The sequence below is a fragment of the Peromyscus leucopus genome, chromosome 9 (genome assembly GCF_004664715.2).
Source record: "Peromyscus leucopus breed LL Stock chromosome 9, UCI_PerLeu_2.1, whole genome shotgun sequence".
In the NCBI taxonomy this organism is placed as follows: Eukaryota; Metazoa; Chordata; class Mammalia; order Rodentia; family Cricetidae; genus Peromyscus; species Peromyscus leucopus.
Genome location: NC_051070.1, coordinates 5,273,430 through 5,289,133, shown reverse-complemented (window position 1 = coordinate 5,289,133; position 15,704 = coordinate 5,273,430). Strand labels below are relative to the sequence as shown.

The 15,704-nt window shown below is 39.8% G+C and overlaps 2 protein-coding genes across 2 annotated transcripts in view; one reads left to right on the top strand and one right to left on the bottom strand.

Annotated features, from left to right (window-relative positions):
• Positions 1-15,704, top strand: part of Hs6st3 (heparan sulfate 6-O-sulfotransferase 3) — a 711,590-nt gene that overhangs the window by 123,814 nt on the left and 572,072 nt on the right. The window lies entirely within an intron of this gene.
• LOC114692509 (prothymosin alpha) lies at positions 6,134-7,251 on the bottom strand. Its single transcript, XM_028868311.2, has one exon. It carries the CDS (start codon positions 7,135-7,137, stop codon positions 6,805-6,807), a length of 333 nt encoding a protein of 110 aa, XP_028724144.1. The 5' UTR covers positions 7,138-7,251; the 3' UTR covers positions 6,134-6,804.

Here is a 15,704-nt window from a genome sequence, read left to right as displayed (position 1 = left end):
CACCCAGTGATTCAGTTCATTTCCTGTTGCCTGCAAGATGTAGAACTTTCAGCTTCTCCAGCATCATGTCTACCTGTACACTGCCATACTCCCAGGACCCATGCTCTTGCCATGATGACAATGGACTAAACCTATGAACTGTAAGCCACCCCAATTAAATGTTTTCCTTTATAAGAGTTGCCATAATCATGGTGTCTCTGCACAGCAATAAAAAGCATAACTAAGACAAGAGGTCAATGTCAAATGTCTTACTTTGTTCCTCTCCATTTTATTTTTGAGACAGGGTCTCTCACTGAACCTGGAGCTCATGAGTTGGTGGGCTCTGTCCCCATCCCTTAAAATTGAAGTTATAGATGCTCACTGTCACACTTGTCTTTTATAGGAGTTGTGTGTTAATTTTGTTGTCTCTCCTCAGATTGCAAATTAAAGCTTTGGTCTTTATGTTTGGATGGCGAGAAAATTACCATGTATTCTGTCATACCCAAAGGCTGTATGTTGGCATGCACATTGTGGCAGTTTTAATGAGAATGTCTCCCATAGGGTCAGGTTTTTGAATATGGTCCCCAGTTGGTGGTATTTTTCAGGTAGGTTTAGGAGGTGTTGCTTTATGGGGAGGAGGTATGTCACTGGAGTGGGCTTTGAGGTTTAAAACACTCATGGCATTTCCAGTTCACTCTCTGTGTTTGGCATTTGTGGTTCAAGATGTGAGCTCTTAGCTCTCAGCTTCCAGCTCCAGCCACTGTGTCTTCTATGGGAGCCACACAGCTGCCACCGTGGAGGATCCCAACCCTCTCGAGCCATAAGGCCAAATAAGGCCTCCCTAAGTTGCCTTATTTATGGTGTTGCATCATAGCCATAGACGAGTCACACACACACATACACACACACACACACACACACACACACACACACACACAATCAGTTCATTTTTGCATTTTAAAAAACTTTATAGAAAGGAATGATCACACCCACTGGACACCTCTGCCTGCTTCTCAGCTTATTGTTTTGGAGATCAATCACTTTAGAAGTGCTCCATTGTTGTATTCTGATTTTGTATTGTATTAAATTAGTAGACTAATCTCTTTTTCTTGGTGACAGGGATATGTAATTTTCAAATATGAACAGGTATTGTTCACATTCTCATGTGAGAGTTTTCTCTAAGACATTAAGCTTGGGGTATTACTGCTTGACCTTGGATCTCTCTATCTTAATTTTACTAGACAGTAACAGATTGTTTTTTCAGTTATACCATTGATCATATACGAGGATACACCTGCTCTGTGTTCTTATCAAAATTGGTATTTATGGAGTTTTAATTTTACTGTCAGTCTGTTGTATATAAAGTATCTAATTGTATTTTTTAATTCTTAGATCCTTGATAACTTGTAAGATTAAACAAATTTTCATGATTGTTAGTTATTTAAGCTTTTACTTCAATAAACTATTATTTTTACAGGCTTTGCCTGTTTTGATGATGATCTTTTTCATTCTTATTTCTAAGAATTCTTCACCAGAACTATTCATTTTATCCATCTTTCTCACTCACTTTCTTTACAAAGATACAATTTGCCATCTGAGGTCATTAAGACAACCCCTGAAAAAAAAAGACAACCCCTGAGAATTTTACTTTCTACTCTTTTATTTCTAGTATATAAGAATTAGGATGCTGGTGATTCAGCTATGCCAAAAAGAAGCTCAAAACTCCTTCCTTTGAATAGATGGATGCACTTGACTTGATAAGGAAAGAAAAAAATGTGTGTTTAGGTTGCTAGGATCTGTGGTAAGGAGGAGTCTTCTGGCTGAGAAATTGTCAAGCAAAGAAATCAGTGTTAATTTTTTAGTCTTGCCTCAAATTGCAAGTTACAGCTCTGGTAGGTGATCAGTGTTTAGATGAGATGGAAAATATGTGAAATATGTGGGCTGGGGAAATGACCAGACAATATATTCCAGTTAACAGTGGTGTGTCATGTCTGTGATCATTAAGTTTGTATGAAGAATTCAGCAAGTGGTTGGCCAAAAGAGGTGGCAACAAACCATTTTTATTTCATAAAAGAGGGAGTTACAAAGATTCAGGAACATATTTGGGCTGGAAAATAAGAGTTACTGGAGAGGCTGTGAGACAGGAAGGCAGAAAAGGATGTGCGGCCACGCCTAGAGAAGAAGTAAGGAGCAAACTGATGAGTGCTAACGAGGAGGGGCTGGAAGAACTCACTGAGTTACCCACAGAGGAAGAGAGTGGAGACACCAAGCCTTGTGAAGACTACTGAAATTTGCTACTGTGTTTCAAACTGCACAGATATGAAAGGACAAAGTTAGGAATGTAATCCCCAGAGGGATTGGCACGTTAAAACCAATCTGTGTGTTCACTGAAGCCTCCGTAGCAACTTTTAGGTGAGTTGATAAGGAAAAGAAAAGTACCCCAATTACAGTGTTCTTTCTAAAATGTTTCAGCCCAAAAACCTTGAACTGTTGAGGATATCCAAGAATCTACATTGTCAGCCTTTGAAATTCAACTATCCACATCATCATGGCTTGATGATGTAAAGTCTACAACAATTAGTTGTCCTCCTAAACCATCTTCTGAAGGTCAGTAGTAGCCTAACATCTCAGGATAGAGGCATTGTATCATCCCACATCATCTCACAAGAATAATGAGAACAGCACAGTAAGGTGTCTGAGGGAGAGAAAGAGAGCTGGGGGGATGGAGAGAGCAAGCAAATATATTCATAGAGTGGTTATTAAAGTATATTATATTTATTTTATTATTTTCTCTGTTAATCTCTTATTGTGCCCAATTTACATAGTTAACTTGGCTGTAGGTGTAGATATGTATGTATAGGAAAAACAATATATATGGGGATGGGTACTATTTTTGGCTACAGTCACTGATTGGGAGTCTCCCAATAGACAAGGAAAGATAATTGGGTATTGAGAGCCTTGAACTGGTAAACATTCATAGAAGCTGAGCTATGAACAGGTTACTTTATTGCAATCTGAATACTTAAAAATTATAGAAACACCAACTTTAATTTCTTTCTAAAGGAAGCAAAGGTGTTTGATATTCAAAATTAAATGATGACGGAGAGTGTAACTTCAGCAACAAAATCAAGAACTGGAAACTTAAGCCATTGAGATGGAGACTAGACTCTGAGAATAGGAGAGGCAGGTTGCTTACAGTGTGAGCTGTGAGTCGCAAAGATTTGGTGCTGGCAGCTGTGTGGTTCGTTTGATGGGTTTTCCCAAAATGATCCTCTTTCTTCTCTGTTTGAGACCCATTTTCTGGAGTGGGAGGGAGGGTGTCTGCCTGTGAGTGTTTAGGATTCATGAAGCAGAGTCTCAGGAGGGTGAGAAGGGCAGGTGCAGTACTTGGCTTTATGGGACCTTTTGCACTGTTTCCTTGTATCTTCATAATGACAAAATTTCAAAATGTGGGCCTGTTTTGCCCAATTTGAGGCAATGCATGTCAATAGTGTTCTCTGAGGCAGTAGGGCCTCTGGTCTATGTCATGTCTCGACTGATGGCTTTTAGCCCAACTGGTGATTAGTAATTCCTGCTTATTAATGGGTAATGAGATACAACTTAGATAGCTTGGAGATAAAAAAAAAATCATTGTTCATTACATTAAATTGAATTCTAGTGCTGATGGCTGTGGGTAAGTTTACCTACACAATCTCACAAAGAAATGTTGCCTTTCCCAAGTGCTAGTAGTCAAAATTATTTCTTGGTAATATAAAATTGTACATCCTCCTTTGTATAGTACTGTGAAAAATAAATGTTCAAAAAGACTCAAAGGGAAGCCATAAGATAGGCGTTTAAATTTTGTGTATGCCTTTTAAAATCTAAGTGTTATGTTGCTCTGTAATACAGACTACTTTGTTGTTAAAGAAATCTTAGGATTTCTTTTTTTATTTTTAAAAATTTATTTATCAAATACTCATCAAGGAAGGTTTAGGAAATAGTGCAAAGGAGAATTAGCATATAGTTTCATGATGAAGGCAAACAAACTATGGTGAGATGCACGTTTTGTTAATTTTGTGTGTAATTGTGTGGGTGCATAAGTGACATGGTGTGTGTGGAGGTCAGAGGACAACTTGTGGAATCAGCTCTCTCTTTCTACAAGTTGGGATCTGACCACGGGTCTCAGGTTCCTAGGCTTGGCAGCAGGTACCTCCACCCACTGAGCAGTCTCACTGAACCTGAAACTTGGATCCTTTCCTTCTGGCCTCCTGTCCTTCCACAAATTTCCAGCTCTCTGTGAAGCTGAGTGTTCCATCTTTTTGGAGGTTAACAGTATCTCTACTCAGTGTTGTTTTGAGGATCAACTGAGATGACCACGTACCATTAGTAGCTATTGATACTGTCAGTCTGTTCATGTACAGTGGCTAAGATCAGGTGTCCACATTGCCCACTGCAGAATGTCCACACTGCCCCAGTCCCTCTTCCGACACGTGTGAATCACATAACCTCAGACAGGTCCTTTAATTTCTCTGTACTCAATTTTCTTTCTCATAAAATGAAGAAAATCAGAGTGCTTAATCGCACAGTTGTTCTGAGGACTGTACAACAATTCATATGCAAGTGACAAAGTATAGCCCACTGAAAAGTATATGATCACTGTCATTGTATTACATCCTGGCCATAAGCATTCATATTCTGTCACATTGTCTTTGTTTGCATTGTATATGCATTTAAAAATTAATTTGTACGTTACTATAAAAAGTAATAAGCTTCCTTAGGGTATTTTCATACACATTTCACTTTGTCTCTTTCCCCAGCTGGACTCCTACATTACTGGTGATTCTCCTCCTCACATGCTTTCATGTTCCATGAATTCCATCATTATTCCATTCCCCTTGTCCATAGTTTCTTCTCTTAAGATCTCTTTCTTCCTCATTGTCCATGATCCTTTTTCTGCTTTCATTGTCATCATCCCTAGCTATCATCATCATCATCATCAACAACAACAACAACAACAACACACACACACATACACACACACACACACACACACACACACACAAAACATAGATATTTTTGGCTTGATTATTATGTAATCTAGGCCTATCACCAGTCTACCAACAATCCTTTTAATGCCTGCTTAATACCCACTGGATGAGCATGCTAGACTCCAGTATTGGAGAAGCTACTAAAGGTTTCTTCCTACCTTGTAATAAGTAATATTTAGAGAAATATATTGTGCCTATATCTCTGCTCAAGATTCAGATTCTTTTTAAGAGTGGAGTTTTGTTTTATTTTCTAATATACCATATCCATGGGAAGTTCTATCTAGAAGACACTCAACAATAGGCTTAACCCATAGATGTGTTGTTGTGTTTACTGTAGATTTTTCACTTCTGAGGAATGTGTCACTGAAGGAGAGAGGGGATGAGAGAAATGCTGGGACTAAGAAACAGTCTGCTAGAGAGAAACTCAGTAAGGACGGAGGCTGCTTCCATTTCAGGCTTGGACTGTTGGTGGACAGCTGCTGCATTTTGATTCTGGATGGGCCATGGAAGATGAGCAATCTTTCATACCTTTCTTAGTCTACTAAGACAGGTTGCAGTATTCAAGGAAAACTTTACAAAAAGTGAAGGAAAAACACAAGAGAGAGAGAAAGTAGGCACAAGAGCGTCTGCTTTCCTGTTGGTATCTGCTTTGTTTTCTCCTCTCCATGCACGCCATGGGATGTAGGGAGGATGCCAGAAGGTAGCACTCTTCTAAGGGTCCACACTGGTCTAAGAAGCAAGGGTTCTGAATTCCCAAGTACAGAGCTAGAGGACAATAGCACTTCTTGAGTTGTGTAATTCTACTTTCCCATATACATTTTCATTTAATTTCCCCCCAAACTGCAAAGTAGAGGCTTGTTTTTGTCATAAATGAGAGAAATAGACTTTCAGAGCCTTAAATTATGGTGATCAAGATCAAATGAGCATGTGATGCTGTAACTTAGACCACATTGACTCTACCTGTTATAGTTAGGCAGGTCACCCAGATTCATTTCCTCAGAGATGATTGGGATCCCAACACTATAAGATTTGCTTGTATCATCTTACTCAACCTGTTCAATAACCTAGTGAAGTAAATCCTATTATCTGTCCAGTCATCCTTTTTTTTTTTTTTAGAACAAACTCAGCAAAATAAAACCCCGGTTTATTGTTGGACGTTATTTCACACATACATCAACAGGCCAAAAAAATAAACAGCAACTTCATAGACAAAAAAAGGAAGGAAAAAAAGAAAGCTTTTATCTTTGGCCTTTTTAACCATCTCATACAAACCAACTACTTATAGTACAGCTAGGTACATACACAAAAAAAGTTACTGGAATGCTCGGAATAAGATTGTTTTTTTGTTGTTGTTTTTGTTTTTTTTTTACAAGGTTTTTTTTTCTCCTTTGAGATTATAATGAACATGGTCACACCACAAGTAAGGTTTTCTGAAGTAGGACAGAGAACGCTCTGAAGGCTGGTCTGGTTACCCGTTATCATTAAAAATGGCTGACCCTTAACAATATGTACAAAAATATAAAATGTAAATAAAAAATACAAACAAATTTTCCTTTTAAAGTATTTTTAAGAAAAAAAGCAGGGCCTTGGAAGTTTTGGTTCTTTTTTCCTCCCCTGTTGCAAATTCATGTGGTTTTGGTGGGGTGGTGGAGAGCGCCATGTCGTGTGGGTGGCATTGCCCGCTGTGGGCGGGCGGGCCTGCTCCTCTACTCGAAGGTGACCACGTTTAAATTCTGAGACGGGAAGTGGAGGGTGAATAGGTCACGGCGGCCTTAAGTTTAGCTTTTCCTTTTGCTGTCTAGTCATCCTCGTCAGTCTTCTGCTTCTTGGTGTCAACATCGTCATCCTCATCATCTTCAGCTACCCGCTTGCCTGTAGGGGCCTCAGCTTCCTCATCTTCATCTCCATCCTCTTCCTCACCGTCGCCTTCTTCCTCCTCCTCCTCTTCCTCCCCACCTTCCTCCTCCTCTTCATCTACCTCATTTTCAGCCTCCTGCTCCCCATTCTCCTCATTAGCATTCCCGTTGGCAGGTGCGTCTCTTCCATTCTCTGCCTCCTCCACAACTTCCTTCTTCTCCTTCAAGTCCTTGGTGGTGATCTCGGAGCTGGTGTCCACGGCCGCGTCTGACATGGTGGGGCACGCCGGTGATGCGCTGCAGCGAGGGGGGCGAGGAACCGAGTTCGAGGACTCTGGCGAGGAGGCTGCCGGAGTCCGCCGCGGAGGAGGAGGAGGAGGAGGAGGAGGAGGAGGAGGAGGAGGAGGAGGAGGAGGAGGAGGAGGAGGAGGAGGTGGGCGGCGAAGGCGGCTGCAGCGAGCGCGGAGCAGGGCCCGGGAACAATGCAAAGATGGCTTTTCGGAGCAGCCAGTCCAGTCATCCTTTTTTTATATCATAAATACATAAACTAAAAGTGTGGAGATATTAAATTTTAGCAAGATTGTCAGTTAATAAAGAGTGAGGCAGGATTTGAAATCAGGTAGTTGAATCCTAGATTCTATAGTATTCATAATTGTATTTTATTTCAGAGAAACAGTATGCCTCTATGTTTGTATTACCTATATTTGTATATGTATATATAAACAAATAAACTAAGTATATATATGTATTTATATATTTGGGTGTAATTGTTTACTTGCATATTTTATTTACCACTGTATTTATAGCACATAAAATAATGCCCAGCAAACAGTAGGTGTCCAAAATCATTTTCTGGAAGAAAGGATGTATATACTCTATATCCCTGTAAGATATAGATGACAGGAAATGATCTATCAAACTACAATTACTCAAAGTGTATTATTTTATGAAATGGCTCCTTCTGACACAGGCTGGATGATCTGTGAATAAGTCAGAGGCTTGGGCTGGCAGCAGCAATGCTCTACCGATCCTGACTCCAAGGAGTTAGAGGGGCAGGTTACTGACTATAGGAGAGGACCCATGACTGTCAGGTGACAGGGACACAAATTCTGGAAGGAGCTTTATATTCCCTCCCTCAAGTCTCCTACCGAGACTCCGAAGCATCATCCTCAACTGTATGCAGGCGTCAGGGAGCACCATGTGAAGGATCATGTTGTCAGCCTGTATGCAGGGGTCGGGGAGCACCGTATGGTCAGCTCCTGTTGGTCAGCTTCCAGGACAGAAAGCATGATGGAGAAAATAGGAAGATGTGATCTGTCACCGAAGGACTGGAGCTTGTCAATTCTTTTCTAATGTGCCTGCTGCTGTGAAATCATAGTTCTTTCAGAGATATGCTTGCTCCTGAACATACGACCCCAGGTCACCCACACCATGTTTGCAAGAGCCAAGAGGGAAGTTAAAAGTCCAAGCAACTGGCTGGTAACGGAAACTAGGAAGGAGGCATGGAGTTAGTCTGACTTAATTCTATAAGGCATCTGTAAGTGGGCTGAAAGGAATCCTGGATGTTTTGTCCTAAACTGTCCGATATTGCTTGCTTTGACCGATTACTTAACAGATGGCTTTCCTGAAGCAAAATCCAAGCTGAATTTTTAGCATCTCCTTTTTCTCAAGGACTTGACACTCGTCACTTAGTCCTACACACTTGGCCTCTCAGTGGGCAGGATTACTCGGGACCCTGGAGCCACAACCCATGGTTAAGTCTGGGGAGCCCCCTAAACTGTCTGCTCCCTGGGTTGCATCTTTTCACAGGAAGATCTGCTTCTTAAGACTAGCTTTGGCTTCTGGAAGGTTCTTCTTATATTTTGTCTAAATCAGGACGTTGCATGCAAGTATGTTTACATGGAAGCTATGTACTAGCTTCAATACCCATCTGCCTCACAGATCATCTTATTATCTCTCAACTTTTTTTTTTTGGAAAATGTTAAATAGTTCATCTTAAATGAACAAATGAAGGGGCTGGAGAGACGGCTCAGTGGTTACAGGGTGCTTGTGGAGGACCTGGTGTGGTTTTCTGTACTCACGCGACAGCACAAGCTGTCTGTAACTGCAGTCTAAGAAGACCTGGCACCTCCTCTAGCCTCCACAGGTGCCATGCACACGTAGGGCACCATGCACGTGTATGGCAGCACACACGCCGGCCAAACACTTGTATAGATAAGATAAAAGTGAATAAATGGTGAAAAATAAACAAATTATTTATAGTTCTGGTGCACCATATTATATTTTAAATATGTGCACCGTGATGAGTACCGAATCAAGCAGAGGAACATAAACATTTCCTCACCTGCCTCTCATTTCTCTGTGGGAAGAACCTTTAAAATCTGCTTTTTTTTTTTTTTTTTTTTTTTTTTTTTTATTCCTTCTGCTTCAAGCCCCCACCTTTGCTAAGGCTCCTGTTCAACTCTTGGAGTTTTCTTTCTTTTCCGTTTTCCCATTTTCCTTCCAATACACAATTTTATCACCCTATTTTGGCAGCTCAAAGGTGGGCACCTTCTAAATAATCCAGACACATTGCAATAAGAGAGACTGCATTTTTGGAAAGCTTTTTTTTTTGGTCATTGTTCGCTGTGACTCTATTTTGAACCTCATTCTTTCAGCACAGTGTGGTGACGAAGGGTGGAAGATGTCGGCAGGCAGACTCAAGCTCACATGACCACAGATAGGGTCATTAGACCACATTAGCATCTCTCACTCATCACCCACTCACTCATCCTTCCCAGTTTTCATTCCTTCCAAGAACATTTATTGAGTGAATCCCAATTGCTAGGTGCTGATAAATTAGAGATAAACAGGACTGCCTGTATCTCTGCCCTCTTGGGTCACAGTCCTGTGGAAGATGTGTAAACAGTGTCTGCTTTGGATGATGGCTGTGGATAAGATGATGTGTGTTTAGTGTTCAGTGTTCAGGACTGAAGCGGCCAAGTGATGTCTAATATGTTGGGGGTGACCCTGGTTCTGATGAACTTCAAGTATCAGCAGAAACAGCAAAGCAAGCCCTCAGAGAAACAAATAAAATCCTCAAAATCTGACACCTGACAGTAGCTTAGGTCTTATTTGGTATTCTTTCCTTGAAGATAATAAACATGATAGCAGATTTATTTTAAAAAAAAAGTTTGACAGAGATCTTCTGAAAGAAAAAAATTTTCTAAGTTTTTTAAAATAGATACATATTTTAATATATTATATTTAATAAATCAATATATAATTTATTCTGTCATGTATTATATATCCACATATAACATATACATTTTAAATATATCAATTAATTTATATATTAAATTTATACATACTAAATATATAAAATATAAACAATTTATATATTTATAATATATTTATGTACAATAGATGTAATATATTTGGATATGTATATGTGTGTATTCTTTGAAAGTTTTGTATGTGATTGGATCACTTTTATCACCCTGGCTCTTCACAGATGTATTCCCCATTCTCTCCTGCCTTAGTGGCTCTCTAGCCCCTGGAAGAGACACCATGTCCAAGGCAACTCTTATAAAAGAAAGGATTTCATCTGTGGCTCACTGAATTCCAGAGGGTAGTCCATGACCATTATGGCAAGCATCAGATGAGCCTGATGCTAGAGTGGTAGCTGAGAGCTTTACATCCCGATCCACAGGTAGCAGGGGGTGGGGCAGGGAGGTGGCATGGACTTCTGAAAGCTCAAAGCCATCCCAGTGACACATCTACTCTAACCAGCCACACCTTCTATTCTTTCCCAAACAGTTTCACTCCTTGGTAACTAAGCATTCAAACTATGAGCCTACGGGGGTCATTCTCCTTCAAACCACCATAGCTGCTGACTGTCACAACCAATCTGTGATGCTCAACTATTCTCTGATGGTCTTCCACTGGATCATGGTTGGCTTACCAGAAACTACAGTAATAGAGCAAATCATCTCTTTGTTTCCCCCTTCAGTTCAGCATGCTGGTAGATCTTTGAACAATTTCCAAGCCTTTTTAAAGTTTTGAAATTTCTAATTTGTTTCCTTTCCTTTTTAAGTATCAAGAGAAGACACTTTCATAAGTATTTAAGATGGAGTCACTGTCTCTCAGACATCTAAAGTCACCTTTGCTTTTCTGCCATATAGATCGGGCATGTCTTTGATGGCAGAGGGCTCAGCTCACTGTGGGTGGTGCTGCCCCTGGTCAGGTGGTCCTGGGTTGTCTATTCAAGCAAGCCATGACAAGGCAGTTCCCAGGGTTCCTCCGTGGTCTCTGTTTCAGGTCCCACTCCATGTTCCTGCTTTGAGTGTCTGCCCTGGCTTCTCTTCATGATGGATTGTAACCTATAAAGATGTGTACTCTTTCCTCCTCCAAGTTTCTTTTGGTCAGTGTTTCATCAGCAACAGAAAACAAACCAGGATGCCCCTTTTCTGTATCAGCACATTTAGCTAGCCATGTTTGTGGTGTTCTGTTTTGTAGAGATCTTGATTTTGTAGTTTAACTTTATAAAAAAATCTTTAAGGAAACTTTATTTCAACTCCCTTTGCTGTTAAGTAGCTTTTATCCACTAATAAATCTGTGACATTTTATCTGGCTTAATGCTTCAATAAATCCACGTATTAGATGGCTGAGCCATATGATGTAAAATTTTAAGGCTGCCCTGCTGGCTTCGTGAGTTTAATTCTGTAACTGTTGAAATTAATGTAGTCTGACAATGTCATGAATTTCCTATCTCTGGTTTGAAGCATTATGTTTGGGGTAAATATATGGTTACTGAAACCATTTCAGTAATACCATTAAGAAATTAAGCATCACAATACACTTCCTAAAATATAATAATACTGGGTCAAAAATGAACATCAGTTTTGTCAACTCCTTTGAAAGTTGTTCATGACTGTGAGTGGCATTTGTCAGCAGCTTCCCCCCTCTACAATTGAGGAGGCCTTCTATCCTTAGGTGACTAAATCAAGCTTGGTAACAACATAGTTAATGTAGTTAAAATTCAATCAGTCTTTATTTTGAGGCATGATACTACTGATAATGGATATCTGATTGTGTTGACTATCATCTTTGCCTTTCTGAGGGACCTTGCTGCCTGCCTCCATCTTCTTTGCCTCCTTCTGTATTAATCGGTTGTCATAGTGATGCAAAATAGACTGGGTGGCTTCACCAGCCCAAATGTGTTCTCTCAGAGTCCTGGTTTCTGTCTGGTGTAAAATCTAAAACCAAGATCTAGCAGAGCTTGATTCATAGAAAGCTCACTTCCTGGTCGTATATATTAGAAACTGACACTCTCCAGTTGAGTGCTCATATGAGGTTTTCTTGGTAGATAAATGTGGATGAAAGACAGACAGTCCTCTGATGTCTCCTTCCATGAGGCCACAATATCATCATGGAGACCCACTCTTCCCATCTCCGGTCTCATCGTCCTCATTGTCTCCTGTACTGACTAGTCTTTTGTCAATTGACATAAGCTAGAGTTATCTGAAAGGATGGAACTTCAATTGAGAAAAATGCCTCCATAAGATCCAGTTGTAAGACATTTTCTCAATTAGTGATTCATGGGGAAGGGCCCAGCACACTGTGAGTGGTGTCATCCCTGGGCTGGTGGTCCTGGTTCTCTAAGAAATCAGGCTGAGGAAGCCATGGGGACAAGTCAGTCAGTAAACAGCACCCCTCTATGCCCTCTGCATCAGCTCCTGCCTCCAAGTTTCTGTCTTGTTTGGGTTCCTGTCCTAACTTGCTTTGATGATGGTAAGTGAATCCAGATATTGGACATCGAATTATTTACACTTTTGGAATTTGGTTTTGCTTTGATTTTATTATGACTGTGCCTTGGTTCTTTCCTCTTGAAGTAATAAAGTATTTAATTTATTTTTTATTTTATTGGAGCCCACAGTTGAGAGACTTTGAATTTTAAAAGATTTTGGATTTTGAAAGAGATTGGCTATTTTAAAGGGTCTGAAATTTTAATGTGCTTGAATTTGTAAAGACTGTGGGACTTTTAAAGTTACTTATGTTTTTAATGTGAGATCTTGGGGACAAATAAGAAAGGAAGAGTTGTGGCTTGATAGTGATGTGTTTGTGTGTCAAGTTCACAGGGGATCAGTATACCCTATTTGAGTTCCTGTCCTGGCTTCCTTCAATAATGAAGAGTGATTCTGAAGTGTAAGCTGAATAAACCCTTTCCTCCCCATGATGCTTTTTGGTCATGGTGTTTTGTCACAGCATAGAAACGCTAACTAAAACACCTCTTGAATGTCACATCTCTAAATGCTGCCACATCAGTGAGTGAGAGTATGAACATGAATTTGGATGTGACACAAATGATAATATTTGGAAGTTTGATTCCTCTAGACTATACCAAGTCATTCCAAGCTCTGACTTCTGGTTGAGTTTGGAAGGTGGGAAACATGAGCAGGTAGTATAGGGAGGGAGACAAGAATGCCAAGGCTGGCTGGACACCTTGACCCAAGGCTACCAGGCTATCTCCTGTGGCTTTTGGGCCACGCAACTGCTATTCTTTCTTTCCCTGTGGGCGCTGTGTTAGTGATCACCTGGTGGTGGCAGGTCTTAGGGCAACGAACCATTCACAAGATTTCTCTCTTTTTCTGCTTTGGCTCTGTAAGAAATCCCTTTACTCAACTCCCATGTCATTATTCACTTTCTATTTCCTTCTGCATTCCTTCCTGATATATTCAATTTAAAATGTTAAAATTTGAACATCTTAAATTTTACAACACAGTTAATTGAAATGAGTTGGAAGATAAAACTAATAAAGGAGGAATCTAACATTCCCATATCTCAAATAGTTCCAATCCCTCCCTTTACCACAGAACCAAAGCACATCAAGGACATATATTTTATAGAAGGGATAGGTGCTGGAAGCTTCTTTAACATACTCCTACTTTCTGATTGATTAAAAGAACTCAAGAAACTAGACATCAAAATACTGAACAATCCAATTAAAAAATGGGCTAAAGAGCTAAACAGAGAATTCTCAAAAGAAGAATCTCAAATGGCTGAAAGACATTTAAGGAAATGCTCAACATCCTTAGTCATCAGAGAAATGCAAATCAAAACGACTCTGAGATACCACCTTACACCTGTCAGAATGGCTATGATCAAAAACACTAATGACAGTCAATGTTGGAGAGGATGTGGAACAAAGGGAACACTCCTTCACTGTTCGTGGGAGTGCAAACTTGTACAACCACTGTGGAAATCAGTATGGTAGTTTCTCAGAAAATTGGGAATTGATCTACCTCAAGACTCAGCCATACCACTCTTGGGCATATACCCAAGGAATGCTAAATCATTCCACAAAGATACATGCTCAACTATGTTCATAGCAGCATTATTCTTAATAGCCAGAACCTGGAAACAATCTAGATGACCCTCAACTGAAAAACTGATAAAGGAAATGTGATACATATACACAATGGAGTACAACTCAGCAGAGAAAAAAAAAGACATCATGAGGTTTGCAGGCAAATGGAATATAGAAAATATCATCCTGAGTGAGGTAACCCAGACTTAGAAGGACAAACATGGTATGTACTCACTCATAAGTGGATATAAAAAAAAGGACAATCAGACTGCAACCCACAGAACCAGGGAGGCTACATGGCAGGGGGGACCCTAGGATGACTGTGGCTTATAATAAGTTTTGGTTTTACTCAATCACTGGGCAAGCTTCAGTGAAACATTTTACTATTAGGATAAGAATTTGTACTCTATCAAGCTGATAATAGGGGGAAAAAAGAACAGCTAAAGTCAGGAAGAATCTTTTGGGGAAATAATTATAAATAATCCTCTCCCTACCTGGTAATTATCTGAATTAGTGATCTATCTGACATTTTTCACTGATTTGATTTCCCTAGATTATTTGTGAGGGCAAAGTGCAGTGTCACCCTGAAACACTGGTGTGTGATCTCCTCATCCACACAGATTGTCTCATACTTTGTTTTCCTTGCTTAAGGCTTGTTCTATTTGTAGAGCTCCAGCTATGGATTCTGATTGTGTTAAAGAGTTTGTTGTCCCAGACGATGGGAACAATTTTCTAATAACTTATAATCAATACTTGTTGTGTGAATGTTGTTTGAATTTTGATGCCATGTGACAGAGGAGAAGGTAGGACTTGGTAGGCTTGGGTGCATGCCCTAAAGTCTATTTCTCAGACAGCACACAGTGAGGTAAGGTCTGATGCAAGCAGTGAGGAATGCCAGGGGTAATCTGGTGGCCTGAAGAGGCTTGTAGGCTAAGAGGTGGTTCTAAAGAACTGCACTAGAGAGGAGAGACTGTTGATCTCATGCTCCCTGAATCACAGTTGAAGGGTAAATTAGCAAGCTGTAAGATGTAAGTACTATGGAAATTGTACATACTTGGGGCACTGAGCTAAGAGTAGTGTATCTTGGATACAGAGCTAAGCTATTCCTGTTACGTTAGGTTGTTACTTAAAAGAGATGACCAAAAACGTTACTGTATCTTACCTTTCAAAAGGGAAAAATCCAATCCACTTCAGTTTTAACATTAATTGTCCTTTTTGATGGTAAAATGATTGTTTGAAATTTATGATAGATTTTGAATGGATGAACTATAAATAATAGAATGTAGACTTAAACATTGTTCATATTCTGAACTATTAATCATGCAGTGATAGAATGATTAGTTAAAAACAGGATTATTTTCCCCCACAGGAGACCATAAAACATTAATCAAATTTCTTATTTAAAACTTCAGAAAACAATCTGAAGTGAATACAATTTCCTTCCTAGCCACTTTATGATGATGTAACAGAGAATAAATTGATTTCCTTTCTTAA

What these genes read in the sequence shown, in the direction of transcription:
- LOC114692509 (XM_028868311.2), bottom strand. Translation starts at nt 7,137, where the DNA reads ATGTCAGACGCGGCCGTGGACACCAGCTCCGAGATCACCACCAAGGAC.